At 35.9% G+C, this 16,514-nt stretch overlaps 2 protein-coding genes across 4 annotated transcripts in view; one reads left to right on the top strand and one right to left on the bottom strand.

Annotated features, from left to right (window-relative positions):
• Positions 1 to 3,005, top strand: part of FGF2 (fibroblast growth factor 2) — a 68,194-nt gene extending 65,189 nt beyond the window's left edge. The window contains exon 4 of the mRNA XM_023217560.2: positions 2,723 to 3,005. Within this exon, the coding sequence (XP_023073328.2) occupies positions 2,723 to 2,908 (186 nt within the window). The 3' untranslated portion in view covers positions 2,909 to 3,005. The remainder of the gene's footprint in view (positions 1 to 2,722) is intronic.
• A 156-nt stretch (positions 3,006 to 3,161) lies between these two features.
• Positions 3,162 to 16,514, bottom strand: part of NUDT6 (nudix hydrolase 6) — a 31,557-nt gene continuing 18,204 nt past the window's right edge. For all 3 annotated transcript variants that reach the window (XM_023217559.2, XM_023217557.1, XM_023217558.1), the window contains exons 4-5: positions 8,425 to 8,479; positions 3,162 to 3,743 (exon numbers count right to left, since the gene is read on the bottom strand). In XM_023217559.2, the coding sequence (XP_023073327.1) occupies positions 3,346 to 3,743; positions 8,425 to 8,470 (444 nt within the window). In that variant the 5' untranslated portion in view covers positions 8,471 to 8,479 and the 3' untranslated portion in view covers positions 3,162 to 3,345. The remainder of the gene's footprint in view (positions 3,744 to 8,424; positions 8,480 to 16,514) is intronic.

Raw genomic sequence — 16,514 nt, 5'->3', positions numbered from 1 at the left:
ATAATGTTAAAATACTGTTGTGACTTTTAAAGAAAAGTATATGCATAAAAGCAGTCAATAATCATGCATTAAGGGATTTCTCAGCTCTTAGACCTATATAAAATAAGGCCTTGGAAACAAGGTACAACTTGTTATAAGCCCTTAGAAGCCACTTTCTTTGTGGTGGCATTCCTCTGAAGACCACTTTTTATCCGAAGTTTGAAATGCTGAGCAAACACTGAGAATAGGAAAAGAGTTCTTTAAATATGTTTATAAAGATTAATAAAATTATATTGTACCAGTTTTAATAAGAACACTGAGATCACAGTCACTGAAGATGACTTGGAAACTTAGAATGGAGACAATTGAAAATTGTATATATGTTGCTCTGTTAAACATCTACTTTTCTTGACCACTAAATTTTGACCCTACTACTCATTATTAAAAAAACACAGTTTGTTTTCAAGAGCAAAACAGTTGTTTAGTAAATTTATATTGCTGAACATTCAGCACAGATGTAAGTTTTCCTTCCCTCCACTGTTTTCTTTCAAAAGTAGAAATAACTTCTGTAATAAATAAATAAATAAATAAATAAATTAATTAATTAATAAACTGTGGGTTCTATCATGTGTCCACTTAGTCCCTGGTACTGTTTCTTTTCTCTGAAATATTAGAAACTGGCTGAAAAGGCAAATGTTATTGGCATAGTTAGTATTCCAGTATGCCAAGCATTGTAGGGAGTGCCAGCTAGCAAGGTGGGGCATCCGGGAAGCTGATAGAATACCAACAAATGAACATATGACTAAATGCTGTTGTTTAAGTTTACCTCTGGGGAATCAGCCTATGAAGTTCCATGGTGACCTTTCAAGTTGTCTTTATGATTACTATGAATTTTCCTTTCACTCTTTATTTCCCTTCCACTTCTATTCTTGATCTTAAACCTGGAATAGGGAAAAGGGAAGATTTTTTTTCTTTTATCAGTGTCAATGAAGATGAAAGAATCAAGTAAGACAGGTTAGCTTCAGTTCATACGAGAGGGGCACTAAATTTCACTAGAGGTAGAGTAAAAGTATTGGATTTGGAATACATTGGTCTGTGTTACTCTAGGTTTAGGTGTTTCACTCTTATCACATTTGAATCTTTATGAACAGCACAAGATAGTCCTGTGTTTCATATAGCTGGGTTTTGTCAATGTGTGCTTCTCTGTAAGGCTGTGATTTATTTGCATCATAAATGAGTTTCTTTATTAGTAACATATTACATAATGGGCAAATTAGTTACGTTTGTATTTCAGTTTTTAAAAATCCAATTAACAGTGGTCAAAATATTAAAACCAAGTAAATATCCAGTAACATTCTTATCTCTAGAAGATTACAGGATCTAATACCACACCCTTACTTTAGATGGCTGAGACACATTAGTCACTTTTAGTTATTTCCCAGGCTTTACTTTTCATTTTTGTTATTATGCCAGCTCTTTTCCTTGTTTTGCCAATTAATTTATGTTCTTGTTCACAATTTGTGCCATTGTTTGCCTTATCTTAGAACCAAGGAATCCGGGAAAAGGTTCAAGTCTTTTTAATGTGGGTTTTTCCAAACCTGAAGTTTCCTAGATATGAGTATATAGAAATAAATTGGAATGTGATACTAATACAAAACCATATATTTATATACCTCTGTATACATCTTACATTTATGTGTGTAGATAAAATTTACATGTGTTTTCTATATAAGTTTATCATTCAATTGATATATATACACATAATTATAATATAAAAATGATTTTTCCTTTTTTTCTTTTGAAGTGAATAAATTGATTTTTCCCCTTTGAGGTCAGTAAGTATCATCAGTGCTATCCTGTGAAGTTGCTTTTTGAACATTTATCTTAAATAATGTGGTAGCTATTTTGATTCCATTACTTGGAGTATTATTTCCAGGTCTTTTTGAAAGCCAGCTATCCTTTTTTTCTGATAAATAGTTGAATTGAAATTAAAATGCAAAGTCCCTCCCTCCTGAAAGAGAGTGCCAGAAATCAATATGATACTTACTTATTCCTCATTGTCTAACAGTGTTTAGAGATTGTTAATCATATGTAATATAATGTTCCAATATTATTTTTGGCATTATATGCCAATAGCTATTTTCTGTGCAATAAACTATTCATTATTATGCCTTAAAACAACATCAGCCACTTAAAAATTTTTGTTAAAATTTGGGGAATTAATTCTGCTTGTGAGTAGAGTATTAACAAATCTCCTTCTTCTGTATGGAAAGATTACAATGGGTTAGCCTTCTGCTACTGCTTCACTGTATCTCTGATAAAAGTAAAAATGATTCCTAATTGGTTACCTGCCTTGGGACTGGGAGGAGTGTGGATGGATCATAAATACTGCTGGAAGCTACAGCTTTGGGCTTCCCATAGCATACTTCTTCTTACTGGGTATGTCCCTCCTTGTGTTTAACACCTGACCTGTCTGTTTTGGAGCTGGAGAATGGTCTCTGAACTCCTACTGAAGTGACATACTTGATGCTGTCCTGCTCACATGCTGTGTTCCTGGCCTGTGTCCTTCTTCAGAACTAGTCTGTGTCACATTTTGGCCCACTGAATCTTGTTAGTTTGATTGCCCTGCTGAACCCAACACCACTGCAGCTGGTTGAGCAGAATAGGCATTATACTATCATAAATATTTAATACGAAAAGTGTAATAATAATAATAACAAGTAATTCTTCCTTTATTTTTCAGAAATGTGTTACGGATGAGTGTTTCTTTTTTGAACGATTGGAATCTAATAACTACAATACTTACCGGTCAAGGAAATACACCAGTTGGTATGTGGCACTGAAACGAACTGGGCAGTATAAACTTGGATCCAAAACAGGACCTGGGCAGAAAGCTATACTTTTTCTTCCAATGTCTGCTAAGAGCTGATTTTAATGGCCACATCTAATCTCATTTCACATGAAAGAAGAAGTATATTTTAGAAATTTGTTAATGAGAGTAAAAGAAAATAAATGTGTATAGCTCAGTTTGGATAATTGGTCAAACAACTTTTTATCTGGTAGTAAAATATGTAACCATTGTCCCAGTAAAGAAAACTAACAAAAATTGTTGAAAAATGTATAGACTTCCCCCTTTTATATAGCATCTGCTGTTACCCAGTGAAGCTTACCTAGAGCAATGATCTTTTTCATGCATTTGCTTTATTCAGAAAGAGGCTTTTAAAATGTGCACATTTAGAGACAAAATTTCTTCATGGAAATCATATACATTAGAAAATTACAGCCAGATATTTAATCAATGCAAAATATCCACTGTTTCTTATGTCATTCATTAGTCTACATGTTTCTAAACATATAAATGTGAATTTAATCAATTCCTTTCATAGTTTTATAATTATCTGGCAGTTCCTTGTGATACAGTTTATAAAACAGGCCTGTGTGAACTGCTGGAAGTTCTTCCACAGTCAGGTCAATTTTGTCAAACCCTTCTCTATACCCATACAGCAGCAGCCTAGCAACTCTGCTGGTGATGGGAGTTGTATTTTCAGTCTTGGCCAGGTCATTGAGATCCATCCACTCACATCTTAAGCATTCATGCTGGCAAAAATTTATTGTGAATGAATATGGCTTTAGGCGGCAGATGATATACATATCTGACTTCCCAAAAGCTCCAGGATTTGTGTGCTGTTGCCGAATACTCAGGAGGGACCTGAATTCTGATTTTATACCAGTCTCTTCAAAAACTTCTCGAACTGCTGTGTCTCCTACATTTAAAAGAGATGTACAAATAAATAATAATTACATTTTTAGAAACTGTATCATCAAAGATTTTCAGTTAAAGTAGCATTATGTAAAGACTCAAAACATTATCCTAACAAAGTAGTTTTCAACACCAATTCTTTGCCTTGTGGACATCAAGAAATCCCAAAATATTTTCTTACCACTGTAAATTGAAGCTTTTGAAATGCTGAATATTTCTTTGGCTGCTACTTGGAGGCTTATCTACCTGTACATTTTTGGGGTCAGCTCTTTTTAACTTCTTGCTGCTCTGTTTTCCAAAAGGTAAAAATATAGATTGAGAAGTTAAAACATGTTGCATGGCTGCAGTTACTTTGTTTCTTGAGATAATATTCCAAAGAACTTAGATTCATTTCTTCAACACCAAAATGCTGGAGGTATTTCATCAGTTTTCAAAAATCTTGGAATATAAATATTTCTATAATTCAACAAAGGTTTTCACATTTTGTAAGGTTGATTTTTCAATTAAATGCAAATTGTATGGCAGGATTTTTATTGCCATTAACATATTTTTGTGGCGGCTTTTTCTACACATCCAGATGGACCCTCTAACTGGGCTTTCTCTAATTTTGTGATGCTCTGTCATTGTCTCCCAAGGCATTTAGGAGAAGCCCTTTAGAAAGCTGCCTTCCTCTACCACTTTGCTGGAAAGCTTCACAATTGTCACAGACAAAGAGTTTTGTTCCAATACTTTTTTTGCCTCCATTTTTCTTGTTTGTCAAATAGTAAATGATATTTGCCCTTACAGTAATCCTACTGGTGAAAAATATGCAAAGAAGAGGAAGTCACAGAAACATATCTCAATTCCCATGTTCTCTGACTGTAGACTCTTACCAATCCCCTGGATATGCTCTTGTATTTTCCCTCTAATAGCTATGGAAAGATGCATAGAAAGAGTATAATGTTTTAAAACATAAGGCATTTATCTGCCATTTTTTAATTACATGCTCACTTCCCTTACAATTGAGATTTGCCCATAGGTTAAATATGGTTAGAAATAACTGAAAGCATAAAACAAAAATCTAGGCCAGGTACAGTGGCTCATGCCTATATTCCCTGCACTTTGGGAGGCAAGCAGGAGGATCGCTTGAGCCCAGGAGTTCAAGACCAACCTGGGCAACATGGTGAAACCCCGTCTCTACAAATAAACACAAAGATTAGCCAGGCATGGTGGCATGCACATGTGGTCTCAGGTACTTGGGAGGATGAGGTGGGAGGGTCGATCACTTGAGGCCGAGAGGTCAAGCCTGCAGTGAGCCATAATCATGCCACTGCACTCCAGCCTAGGTGACAGAGTGAGACTTTGTCTCAAAAAAAGGGAGAAATTTTCCTTAATAAGAAAAGTAATTTCTACTCTGACATTCAATACATTTGTTATTAAATGTATTATTAAAGATGGTAGCACTAGTCTTAAATTGTATAAAATATCCCCTAACATATTTAAATGTCCATTTTTATTCATTATGCTTTGAAAAATAATTATGGGGAAATATATGTTTGTTATTAAATTTATTATTAAAGATAGTAGCACTAGTCTTAAATTTGATATAACATCTCCTAACTTGTTTAAATGTCCACTTTCATTCTTTATGTTTGAAAATAAATTATGGGGATCCTATTTAGCTCTTAGTACCACTAATCAAAAGTTCAGCGTGTAGCTTATGATCTATGCTGTTTCTATGCTGTGGAAGCACCGGACGGGGGTAGTGAGCAAATCTGCCCTGCTCAGCAGTCACCATAGCAGCTGACTGAAAATCAGCACTGCCTGAGTAGTTTTGATCATTTTAACTTAAATCACTAACTGAAATTTGAATGGACAAATAAGTGCTTTTGTCTCCAGAGTATGGGAGACCCACCTCGAGATGGATATTTCTTCCCCAAGGATTTCAAGATGAATCGAAATTTTTAATCAAGATAGTGTGCTTTATTCTGTTGTGTTTTTTATTATTTTAATATACTGTAAGCTAAACTGAAATAACATTTGCTGTTTTATAGGTTTGAAGAACATAGGAAAAACTAAGAGGTTTTGTTTTATTTTTGCTGATGAAGAGATATGTTTAAATATGTTGTGTTGTTTTGTTTAGTTACAGGACAATAATGAAATGGAGTTTATATTTGTTATTTCTATTTTGTTATATTTAATAATAGAATTAGATTGAAATAAAATATAATGGGAAATAATCTGCAGAATGTGGGTTTTTCTGGTGTTTCCCTCTGACTCTAGTGCACTGATGATCTCTGATAAGGCTCAGCTGTTTTATAGTTCTCTGGCTAATGCAGGAGATTCTCTTCCTGCCAGTGGTAGTATGATTTTTTAGGAAGGTAGTTTGTCAATTTTAATCTTGTGGATACCTTTATACTCATAGGGTATTATTTTATATAAAAGCCTTGAGGGTTGCATTCTATTTTCTATATGACCCTCTTGATTTTTAAAAAAACACTATGGATAACAATTCTTCATTTACCTAGTATTATGAAAGAATGAAGGATTTCAAACAAATGTGTTTCCCAGTTAACTAGAGTTTACTGTTTGAGCCAATATAAATATTTAACTGTTTGTGATGGCAGTATTCCTAAAGTACATTGCATGTTTTCCTAAATACAGAGTTTAAATAATTTCAGTAATTATTAGGTGATTCAGCTTCATCATTAAGAATATCTTTTGTTTTATGTTGAGTTAGAAATGTCCTCATATAGACATAGTCTTTCAGACCTCTACTGTCAGTTTTCATTTCTAGCTGCTTTCAGGGTTTTATTAATTTTAAGGCAAAGCTTAATTTATACTAAGCTTGGGAAGTATGGCTAACGCCAACTGCAGTTTTTTCTTCTTAATTCCACATGACTGAGATCTCTTAATTCCATATGGTCTCTGGATAGGTGGGTTGTTGTGAAAACCACACTTTTTTTTCTTTTTTTTAAAAAGGTAGTGAATTTTTAATTATCTGGACTTTAAGAAGGATTCTGGAGTATACTTCGGCCTGAAATTATACATATTTGGCTTGGAAATATGTGTTTCTTCAGTGACATCTACAAATAAGTATAGCTGAAATTCAGAGGACCCATAAAAGTTCACATGAAAAAAATCAATTCATTTGAAAAGGAAAGATGCAGGAGAGAGGAAGCCTTGCAAACCTGCAGACTGCTTTTTGCCCAATATGAATTGGGTAAGGATGCAAAACATAAGCTTAATTAGCTCACATGCCCTGCTGTCACATGGCACCAGTGGATAGTGTGAGAGAATTAGACTGTAGAACAAATGGCCTTCTCTTTCAGCATTCGCACCACTACAAAATCATCTTTTATATCAACAGAACAGTAAGCATAAACTAAGCAAAAGGTCAGTAAGTACCTGAAACCAAGATTGACTAGAGATATATCTTAATGCAATCCATTTTCTGATGGATTGTTAGGAGTTGGCTATATAATGTACATATGGTATTTTGGTTTGTGTAAAAGTTTTAAAAATCAAGTTTTAAGTACATAGACATTTTTAAATAAAATATTTAAAGGCAATTTAGAAAACTGCCTTAATATCATTGTTGGCTAAATAGAATAGGGGACATGCATATTAAGGAAAAGGTCATGGAGAAATAATATTGGTATCAAACAAATATATTGATTTGTTATGATACACATTGAATTTGATCCAATGGTTTAAGGAATAGGTAGGAAAATTTGGTTTCTATTTTTCGATTTCCTGTAAATCAGTGACATAAATAATTTTTAGCTTATTTTATATTTCCCTGTCTTAAATACTGAGCTCAGTAAGTTGTGTTAGGGGGTTATTTCTCAGTTGAGACTTTCTTATATGACATTTTACTATGTTTTGGCTTCCTGACTATTAAAAATAAAGAGTAGATACAATTTTCATTAAGTGAAGAATTACATCACCACTGCTCTATAATTGACTTTATTATATTTATTTCAAAGTTCATTTAAAGGCTACTATTCATCTTCCCTGATGGAATGGCCAGGATTTGTTTTCTCATAGTTTAATTCCAACAACAATATTAGTCGTACCCAAAATAACCTTTAATGCTAAACTTTACTGATGTATATGCAAAACTTCTCCATTTCAGACAAATTAATCCAGAAGCAGTCATAAACAGAAGAATAGGTGGTATGTTCCTAATGATATTATTTCTACTAATGGAATAAATTGTAATATTAGAAATTATGCGGCCGGGCGCGGTGGCTCAAGCCTGTAATCCCAGCACTTTGGGAGGCTGAGACAGGCGGATCACGAGGTCAGGAGATCGAGACCATCCTGGCTAACACGGTGAAACCTCGTCTCTACTAAAAATACAAAAAAAACTAGCCGGGCGAGGTAGCGGGCGCATGTAGTCCCAGCTACTCGGGAGGCTGAGGCAGGAGAATGGCGTAAATCCGGGAAGCGGAGCTTGCAGTGAGCTGAGATCCGGCCACTGCACTCCAGCCTGGGCGACGAGACTCCGCCTCAAAAAAAAAAAAAAAAAAAAAAAAGAAATTATGCTGCTAATTATATCAGCTCTGAGGTCATTTCTGAAATGTTCTTAGTCTGAACAAATTAGAAAATTTAAATTTTTATTCTTAGCTATAAATCAAGAAAATAAACACATTAATTTCCTCAACATTTTCAAGGCAATTAAAAATATGGAAGATACACACCAATATCTTCTCCAGGCTCTGACAGGCCTCCTGGAAACTTCCACATATTTTTCAACTGCAGTATAAAGTCAGAAAATAAAGTTAACATAACTTTCACTAACACACACATGTAGATTTCACAAAATCCTCCTATAATTGGTCAAAGTGGTTGAGAATATATTTTTTAGTAATTGCATGAAAAATTTTTCTAGCTTCTATCCTTTCTCCCTCGTTTCTTTTTTTCGGGGGAGCTGGTAACTGATGCAATCTTTTCTCACCTTTTCTCTTTAGGACATAGAAGTGGTTTTGTTTGGTTAACGTGATAAATTCTGTATGAATGAAACATTGGAGGGAAACATCTACTGAATTTCTGTAATTTAAAATATTTTGCTGCTAGTTGACTATGAACAAATAGAAGAATCTTACAGATGCTGCTATAAATAAGTAGAAAATACAGTATAAATTTCATCACTACAGTATGCTATTTTAAAATCTATTTCTTATATTGTATTTCTAATCAGATGTATTACTCTTATTTCTATTGTATGTGTTAATGATTTTATGTAAAAATGTAATTGCTTTTCATGAGTAGTATGAATAAAATTGATTAGTTTGTGTTTTCTTGTCTCCCATTTCTTTGTGTCTTCTTGTCTATGATTTCTTTTTTCTTTTGTTGGGGAGGGGCAGGTGGAAAGATCTGATCTTGGAATAGGGATAAATATAGAAAAATATATTAAAAACAATTATGAGATGACGTGGACAATATTCTTATGACTGACATGATTACTTTTCTTCCTGTTAGAGTTCTGTTATATCTATCCATCACATGGTAAAAACTAAAGAATGAGAAATTATAACATACTCGTAAGGGAGCTGTACCTTTGGCTAGTACCCTATACTCTTCATTCATAAAACAAGTTATGGACCTTTTACTGGTTTGCTTTGTGACCCACTTATTTCCTGGATGACTGCTTCTTAAAGAATGTGTCATTATTCAACTATGCTAGGTTGGAGACCAGTGGCATGGTTCCCAGAGTTTCCATAGACTGTTGATTATGTGGGTACAGAATTCAGGCTTTGAGTGTCTGGGCTAGGCTTGACATTAATTTATAAAGGATATTATGCTTTACTTTATTAATGTAGAAATATACCTGTAAATATACCTCTATATCAATGCACTATCTTCTAGATTCCATTTGGAAATAGTCCCAGAAGGGTTATTTCTCCAAACTATGCAGCCTTTGTCTGACAAGATGTTGAACTTTACCACTATAATTCCATTTACATTTTGAGATAGCATCTCATTCTGCTGGCCAACCTAGAGTACAGTGGCACCATCAGAGCTCACTGCAGTCTTGACCTGCCTGGGCTCAGGTAATTCTACCACCTCAGCCTCCTGACTAGTTGAGACTACAGGTGTGTACCACCACACCTAATTTTTTTTTTTTTTTTTAAGATGAGATTTCACCACGTTGCCCAGGCTGGTCTTGAACTCCTGAGGCTCAGGCAATCCTTCCACCTGGGCTTCCCAAAGTGCTGGGGTTACAGGCGTGCGCTACCATAACCAGCCTGTAAATTCTGTTTCTAACAAAAGAAAAGTTATAATGGAACAGACAAATGTTTCCTAAAAACAACAAAAGCTGACTTTAGAAATCTTTGACCATAAATGATTAGAAATTGATTGTTAATTAAATCTGGAGATGAACTTATTAGAAGGGGGAAAATGCTAGACATAAGGACTGAAAACAGCTCACACAAATTTGATTTTGACTATTTTATAAACTAAACCTTTTATATGGAAATATTAGGTATATGTTTATGCTGGTAAGTATTTTGTGACATTTTATGGTACCATTTAGGCTTTTAAAATGCTTACTTCTCCCCTAAAAAAGCTTGAGCCTGAGTATAGTCTAAGTAGTACAGAGGCCTAAGCTATCTGGTTTGTGCAAAATCTAGTTAATGTCCTAGATATGATCAATAGTGAGATGAGCATGTCTTCCCACTTTTTTTCTTTATATCAAACAATTCCCATTAGCTGTGTTTAGCAATATAACAACATTAAAATACTAATGCTGGGCACAGTGCCTCACATCTGTAATCCCAGCGCTTTGGGAGGCTGAGATGGGAAGATCACTTGAGCCTCGGAGTTCAAGGCTGTAGTGAGTTATTGTGCCACTGCACTCCAGCCTGGGCAACAGAGTGAGACCCCAGACGCTGTGCTGCGGGTCTGACCCGCAGACCCTAACCAAGTGAGGGATGAAAAAATGCACTCAGACACAGATATCCAATGAAAGAGTGGGCTGGGGACTGGGCCACTCAGAAAGAATTGCAGCAGCTACCGGTGCTGCAGGCATTTATTCAGTACAGATTTAATGACAAAGGCCTTAAGTCAACACAGTTGTGGGTAATAACATGGTCGCACCCACCCCACCCCACCCCCAACTGCTGCGGCCACAGAGAGAGTAGTCCTGCGTGTGGATTAACTTACCTAGATCAGTTTCTTTACATCCCCTTGTTACCTAAACTAAGCTTTCAGGCACCAGATAAGAGAATCTGGCTGCCTTCAACCAAATCCTTTCCCTAAACTTTTGTAAAACCTCCCAGCCTTCCAAGAAGGTTTTCATCTTTCTACAATTTTTCCCAACACCCTGACCAATCTCCTACACTATGCTAAATATTTTTATAAGAATTATGCATTTAAACTTCACAATACTCCCATGAGAGGCTATAATTTGTTTCCATTTTAGAGGTGATGAAACTGAGGGCATAAAAACACTTGCCTGGGGTCACACACCTAGTACGTGATAAACTCAGTGTTAAAATCCAGGCAGGCTTTTTCTAACCATCTTTTAAGAAATTGTAAAAGTCGATTTGATATTTTCTCACTAATCCTTAATGACTGTACACTGCTTTTTCATATACCTTTTAATTGTTTCCTTGGACGTAGTTGGAACATTCTATATAAATCCAATTATATTCTGTGTGTTAGACTTACACTTTTCCAGGGCTCACAAATTTGGACTACAGTTTAGTGCCAAATGTCTTTTTATCTAACTGTTGCTTGTGAGTTCCCCATCTAGAATGTTCTGATTGGCATGGAATTTATTTCCTAGCTAGTGATCTTTTATTATTCTTTCTTTCCAGCATATTGTTTTATGAGGAAAAAATTACTGAGGATCAGTTTTGAAAATGTAGCCTATGAGATTATGTTTTTCATCTTTATTCTCCCTTCCTATAAAAGAAGATGATATCTCTGTGCCTCAAGTGTAAAATTCCATGATCCTTTTTTTCCCTAATCTTAAAAAAGGAACTTTCCACTCTCTTGTGAAAGAAATATTCTAAAATGCTCTTGTGCTTAGCTGCTTTGTGGGATGCTACTCAACAGTCACATACATGACCCCTCCCTGCTTTGAGTTGGTGAGGTCTAGTTCCTTTAAGCATATCTGATTTTCACATACTACAAAAGGTATAGTATTCTTTTAACTTATAAAAATATGTGATTTTAAACCATATTTAGAGTAGTTCCATCATATTTTGGAATGGTGAGTGGTATGACAATTTTCCTATACATTTTCCAATGATAAATCTAATGTTCTGTGTCTGTGTGTGTGTGTGTGTGTGCGTGTAGCAGTAAATGGAAAACAGAAGACAGTGTGGATGAAGTAAGGGTGGTCTCATCACTGCAATCCTTCCTTCCCCAGCGTTAGAAATTGCTGGCCCAAGAAATAGTCATTTTAGCTACCAAGAAAGGGTAAATTTTCTGATGCATTTTTTAGAGATATTAACAGAATGTAAGATACTTTCTCTGTTAAAGCATGTTCAAGCTTAAAACCACTATTTCTTTGAAAACTTATCCTGAAGATAAACTCAAGTTTATTTTAGGGTTTCTAGAATGGGTGAAAATGATTCATTTCTGATTCTTTTTCTATTTTCTCTGTTCCACAGACATCTGCTTTCCTAAGCAAAGTATTCATTTTAAGACCTTCCCTAGGCATGGCTACCGAAATCCTAACCAAAAGTTTGTGTAAACACAACCCTTAAAAGACTACTAATTTCTTTCAGCCATATCTCAAGAACCGAGAGCAAGGGCACAGACCCGCTAACCTTTTCCCTTTGGTTCTCATATATATGTGACCTTCTTGTTCTGTCTTTACTCCAACTTGGTCAGATGCCAGAAATTTGGTTATCTTTTATTTTTCATTGTTCTAGTCTTTAATGATCCTATCACCTTTTATAATTCAGACCTACTGTATTTAGATAAATCTCACTAGCTACAATATTGTCACTATTACCAATGAGAAAGAAGCTACCATAGAGTGTCTAATAAGTTTGCTCATTCATTCAATAGAAATTTATTGAGTGTTAGGTGTTGGGCAAACAGAAGTTAATGTATATAGCAAGTGTAAAGAAGTTAATGTATATTGGGCATACAGAAGTTAATGTACATGGCAAACCCAGTCATTCTTTTTATCTTGGCACCGTGTATTTTTCTTAATAATACTTATCTCCACCTTACATAATATTTATTCATTTTATTATTTGTATCTTACACATTTGAATGTAAGCTCCATATGAAGAAACTTTGCTTTGCTAAACTCCATATGTGGAAACTATACATCTGTTCACTGATGTATACCTAGTGCTTAGTGCACCATGTATTTTTCTTAATAACACATCTCCACCTTACATAATATTCATCCATTTTATTACTTGTATCTTATGCATTTGAATGTAAGCTCCCTATGTAGAAACTTTACTTTGTTCACTGATGTGTACTTAGTGCTTAGAACAGTGTATACAGCAGACTATGTATAAGAACTCAGTCATATTCAGTGAATGAATTAGTAGGTCCCTACCCTTAACTCTTGAACACCCAGTTTATGGGGTCAAGTCACTGTTCGGTCTTTTATTTCTTAAGATATTGGGGTAGGAATGAAGGACTGGAATATGTGGGTAGGGAAGAAGAAAGGACATGTAAGTGTCAATTTAGATATGTGTTTGAATTTGTGCATATGCTCATGTTGAGGGTTAAATTTTCCCCTGCAAAAAACACTTGACATTAATGCCTGGGGAGAGTGAGGTACGTAAAGAAAGGAGAGAAACTGGCTTGGATATCTGAAAAGAATGCCAGTTAGTTATTTATAATAAGTAAATAAGTATATATAATCTATATATAATTTATTAAACATTAAATATAGATTACATATAGCTAATAGCTATCAGTTATATCGAAATATCACCTAATAGCAAATATTTACAGAAATTAAATTATTCCATGTCTTTATTTCAACATTGAACTATATGTTAATTCTTAATTTTCATATTTTGTTGCTCTCTTAGATGGATCTCTGTTTATAACTTAAAAAAATCAAAACCCTACTTAGGAGTGTCATTCCTACTTAAACCACAAATAAACTATCTTATATAATTTGAACTTCTTTAGCTTCTACCAGTACCAACTGCCTAAAAGTGTAGGGGGAACATGACTAGATTCTGAAAAACATCACTTTCTTGTTCTTAAAGGACCAATTATTGGCAGGTTTGAGAATCAGCAGAGCCAGGAAGCTCAATATGCCAGTTTAGTGGTTCTCAAACTTTACATCAGAATCACCTGGAGGGCTTGTAAACCAGAATTGCTGGGCTTTATCCTCTAGAGCTTCAGATTCCACAGATCTGGGGTAGGGCCTGAGAATTTGCATTTTAATAAGTTGATGCTGTTATTGTCTCTCAGCTCCAAATCTACCCTTCTGTACTTGCTTAGTGATTCTGGAGCTGGGATTCTGCTAACCAGTTTCTGCTTTGCCAGCTGACTCCATTTTACGCTCCACCATTAGACTGCAAGGCAAGAGGAGGAAGGGTCTAGCTCCTTACTGTGGGCTTTCTGTGTGCTCGTGGTTCCTGTGAGTTATCACTACTTCAAGGCTGCTTCACTCTAGCAGCAGCAGTTCCTTTCCATAGTATCAGCAGAATCCAGTTTGCAGTTATCCTAACATTTCTAAGAGAAGCTTCATTTTGCATCCCCTTCCCAAGAGGCACCAGCAAGCTGATGCCTCATCCTCAGAGATATGGGTCCAAATAAACCAGCAGCAGCTGAACACCATGAGATTTGCATTTTAGCTGTGTATGGTCCCACATGAAGGAACCCACAACCCACCAGAATGGCATAATGATTACTCTAAACTGAAGACATTGAAGATACAGCAGATGCAAAAAGAAGCATTCCTGAGCTTCCCTTATCTGATTAAAGGCAAAGCTTTCTGAGAATGAAGCTGCCATTAATCCCCTGAGTAGGAGTGGGGGATTGAGGGGGTTGGGGAAGCTTTCAGCCTGGAAGGAGACTGACCATTAGCACCTAGATGAGAAATTGCATAACAAAACCTTGTCAGAAGCTACCATGCCTGCATGTTTTCACTAGAAGCCCTATACCCTTCTTTCCCCTTTTACTAATATGGTATAGTATATAGTATATAAACCCTTACTCCTAGCCAAGCCATTCCTTATAGAGTACTCTTGAACTTTTCTCCTGTTAATCTATCTGTTGTCAATTAATTTGTAGTACTATCCCCTCCACCCAGTTCTAAGTTGGTAGAGGAAAAGTTTTCTTCCCCACCTACTTTTTTGCTTGCTTGTTTTAGATGGAGTCTTCTCTGTCACCCAGGCTGGAGTGTAATGGCATGATCTTGGCTCACTGCAATCTCTGTCTCCCAGGTTCAAGCAATTCTACTTCCTCAGTCTCCTGAGTAGCTGGGATTATAGGTGCACACCACCATGTCCGGCTAATTTTTGTATTTTTGTAGAGACAGGGTTTTACCATGTTGGCCAGGCTGGTCTTGAACTCCTGACCTTGTGATCCACCTGCCTTGGCCTCCCAAAGTGCTGGGATTACAGGTGTGAGCCACCGTGCCTCCCTTCTTCCCCACCTACTTTATGACTTAACCTCTTTGGTTGACTTTCCCAATCTGTGAAATTAGGAACAGGTTGCTATGACGATTAAAGTAGGTAATTAATATACAGCACATAGTGTATCTGGAGTTGGTTCCTTCCAGGTTTGTGGTCTTGCTGACTTGGAGAATGAAGCTGCGGACCTTCATGGTGAGTGTTACTGCTCTTAAATATAGCACGGACCCCAAGAGTGAGCAGCAGCAAGATTTATTATGAAGAGCAAAATAACAAAGTTTCCACAGCGTAGAAGGGGACCCGAGTGGGTTGCCGCTGCTGGTTGGAGACGCCAGCTTTTATTCTCGCCCATGTCCTGCTGATTGGTCCATTTTACAGAGCAGTGATTGGTCCATTTTACAGAGTACTCATTGATCCATTTTACAGAGTGCTGATTGGTGTGTTTATAATCCTTTAGCTAGACACAGAGCACTGACTCGTGCGTTTTTACAGAGTGCTGATTGGTGCATTTACAATCCTTTAGCTAGACACAGAGTGCTGACTGGTGCATTTTTACAGAGTGCTGATTGGTGCATGTACAATCCTCTAGCTAGACAGAAAAGTTTTCCAAGTCCCAATCGACCTGGAAAGTCCAGCTGGCTTCACCTTTCAGTAGGATAGTGTGAAGCACAGGTTAAACATTCACTAAATGCTAAATGGTGTTATTAATAAAATCAAGTTTCTTAATGTCTTACACTAAGTTGATTTTCTCAGTAGTTTTGTCATATTATAACATTAAAGTTGCATCTTCCAGGCTTTTAGATCATAGCATATTTTACTCAATAGGTTCTTTTACATTTGGATCTTTTGTTATTTGAAGGCGAATGAGGATGATCATTCATATGTACGCCTGTGTTTATACACGTTACACAATGACAGTCCCATTATTTGTTTACCCCTCTATGTGCTGTTATACTTTACCTCTGCCAACATAAAAGTGGTCTTTTCCACATAGGAAATTTTAGGAGTACTATTCACATATTTCCACCCATGAGTCACAGACAGAACTAGGACTTTGAGAGGTCATCTCTAATTCAGGTATTCTCTGATAAGTCACTCAGTGCCTAACACACCTACGACAAATGGTTCCCTGGCTTCCATAGTTTCTCCAAATCCTTTAACAAATATTTGGAGGCTAAGACTGCAGACTAGTCAATAAAGATGCACAAGGATTC

Source organism: Piliocolobus tephrosceles, chromosome 3, assembly GCF_002776525.5.
Source record: "Piliocolobus tephrosceles isolate RC106 chromosome 3, ASM277652v3, whole genome shotgun sequence".
Lineage (NCBI taxonomy): Eukaryota > Metazoa > Chordata > Mammalia > Primates > Cercopithecidae > Piliocolobus > Piliocolobus tephrosceles.
Note: the sequence above shows the minus strand (reverse complement) of the source record. Positions and strands in the feature narration are given on the sequence as shown.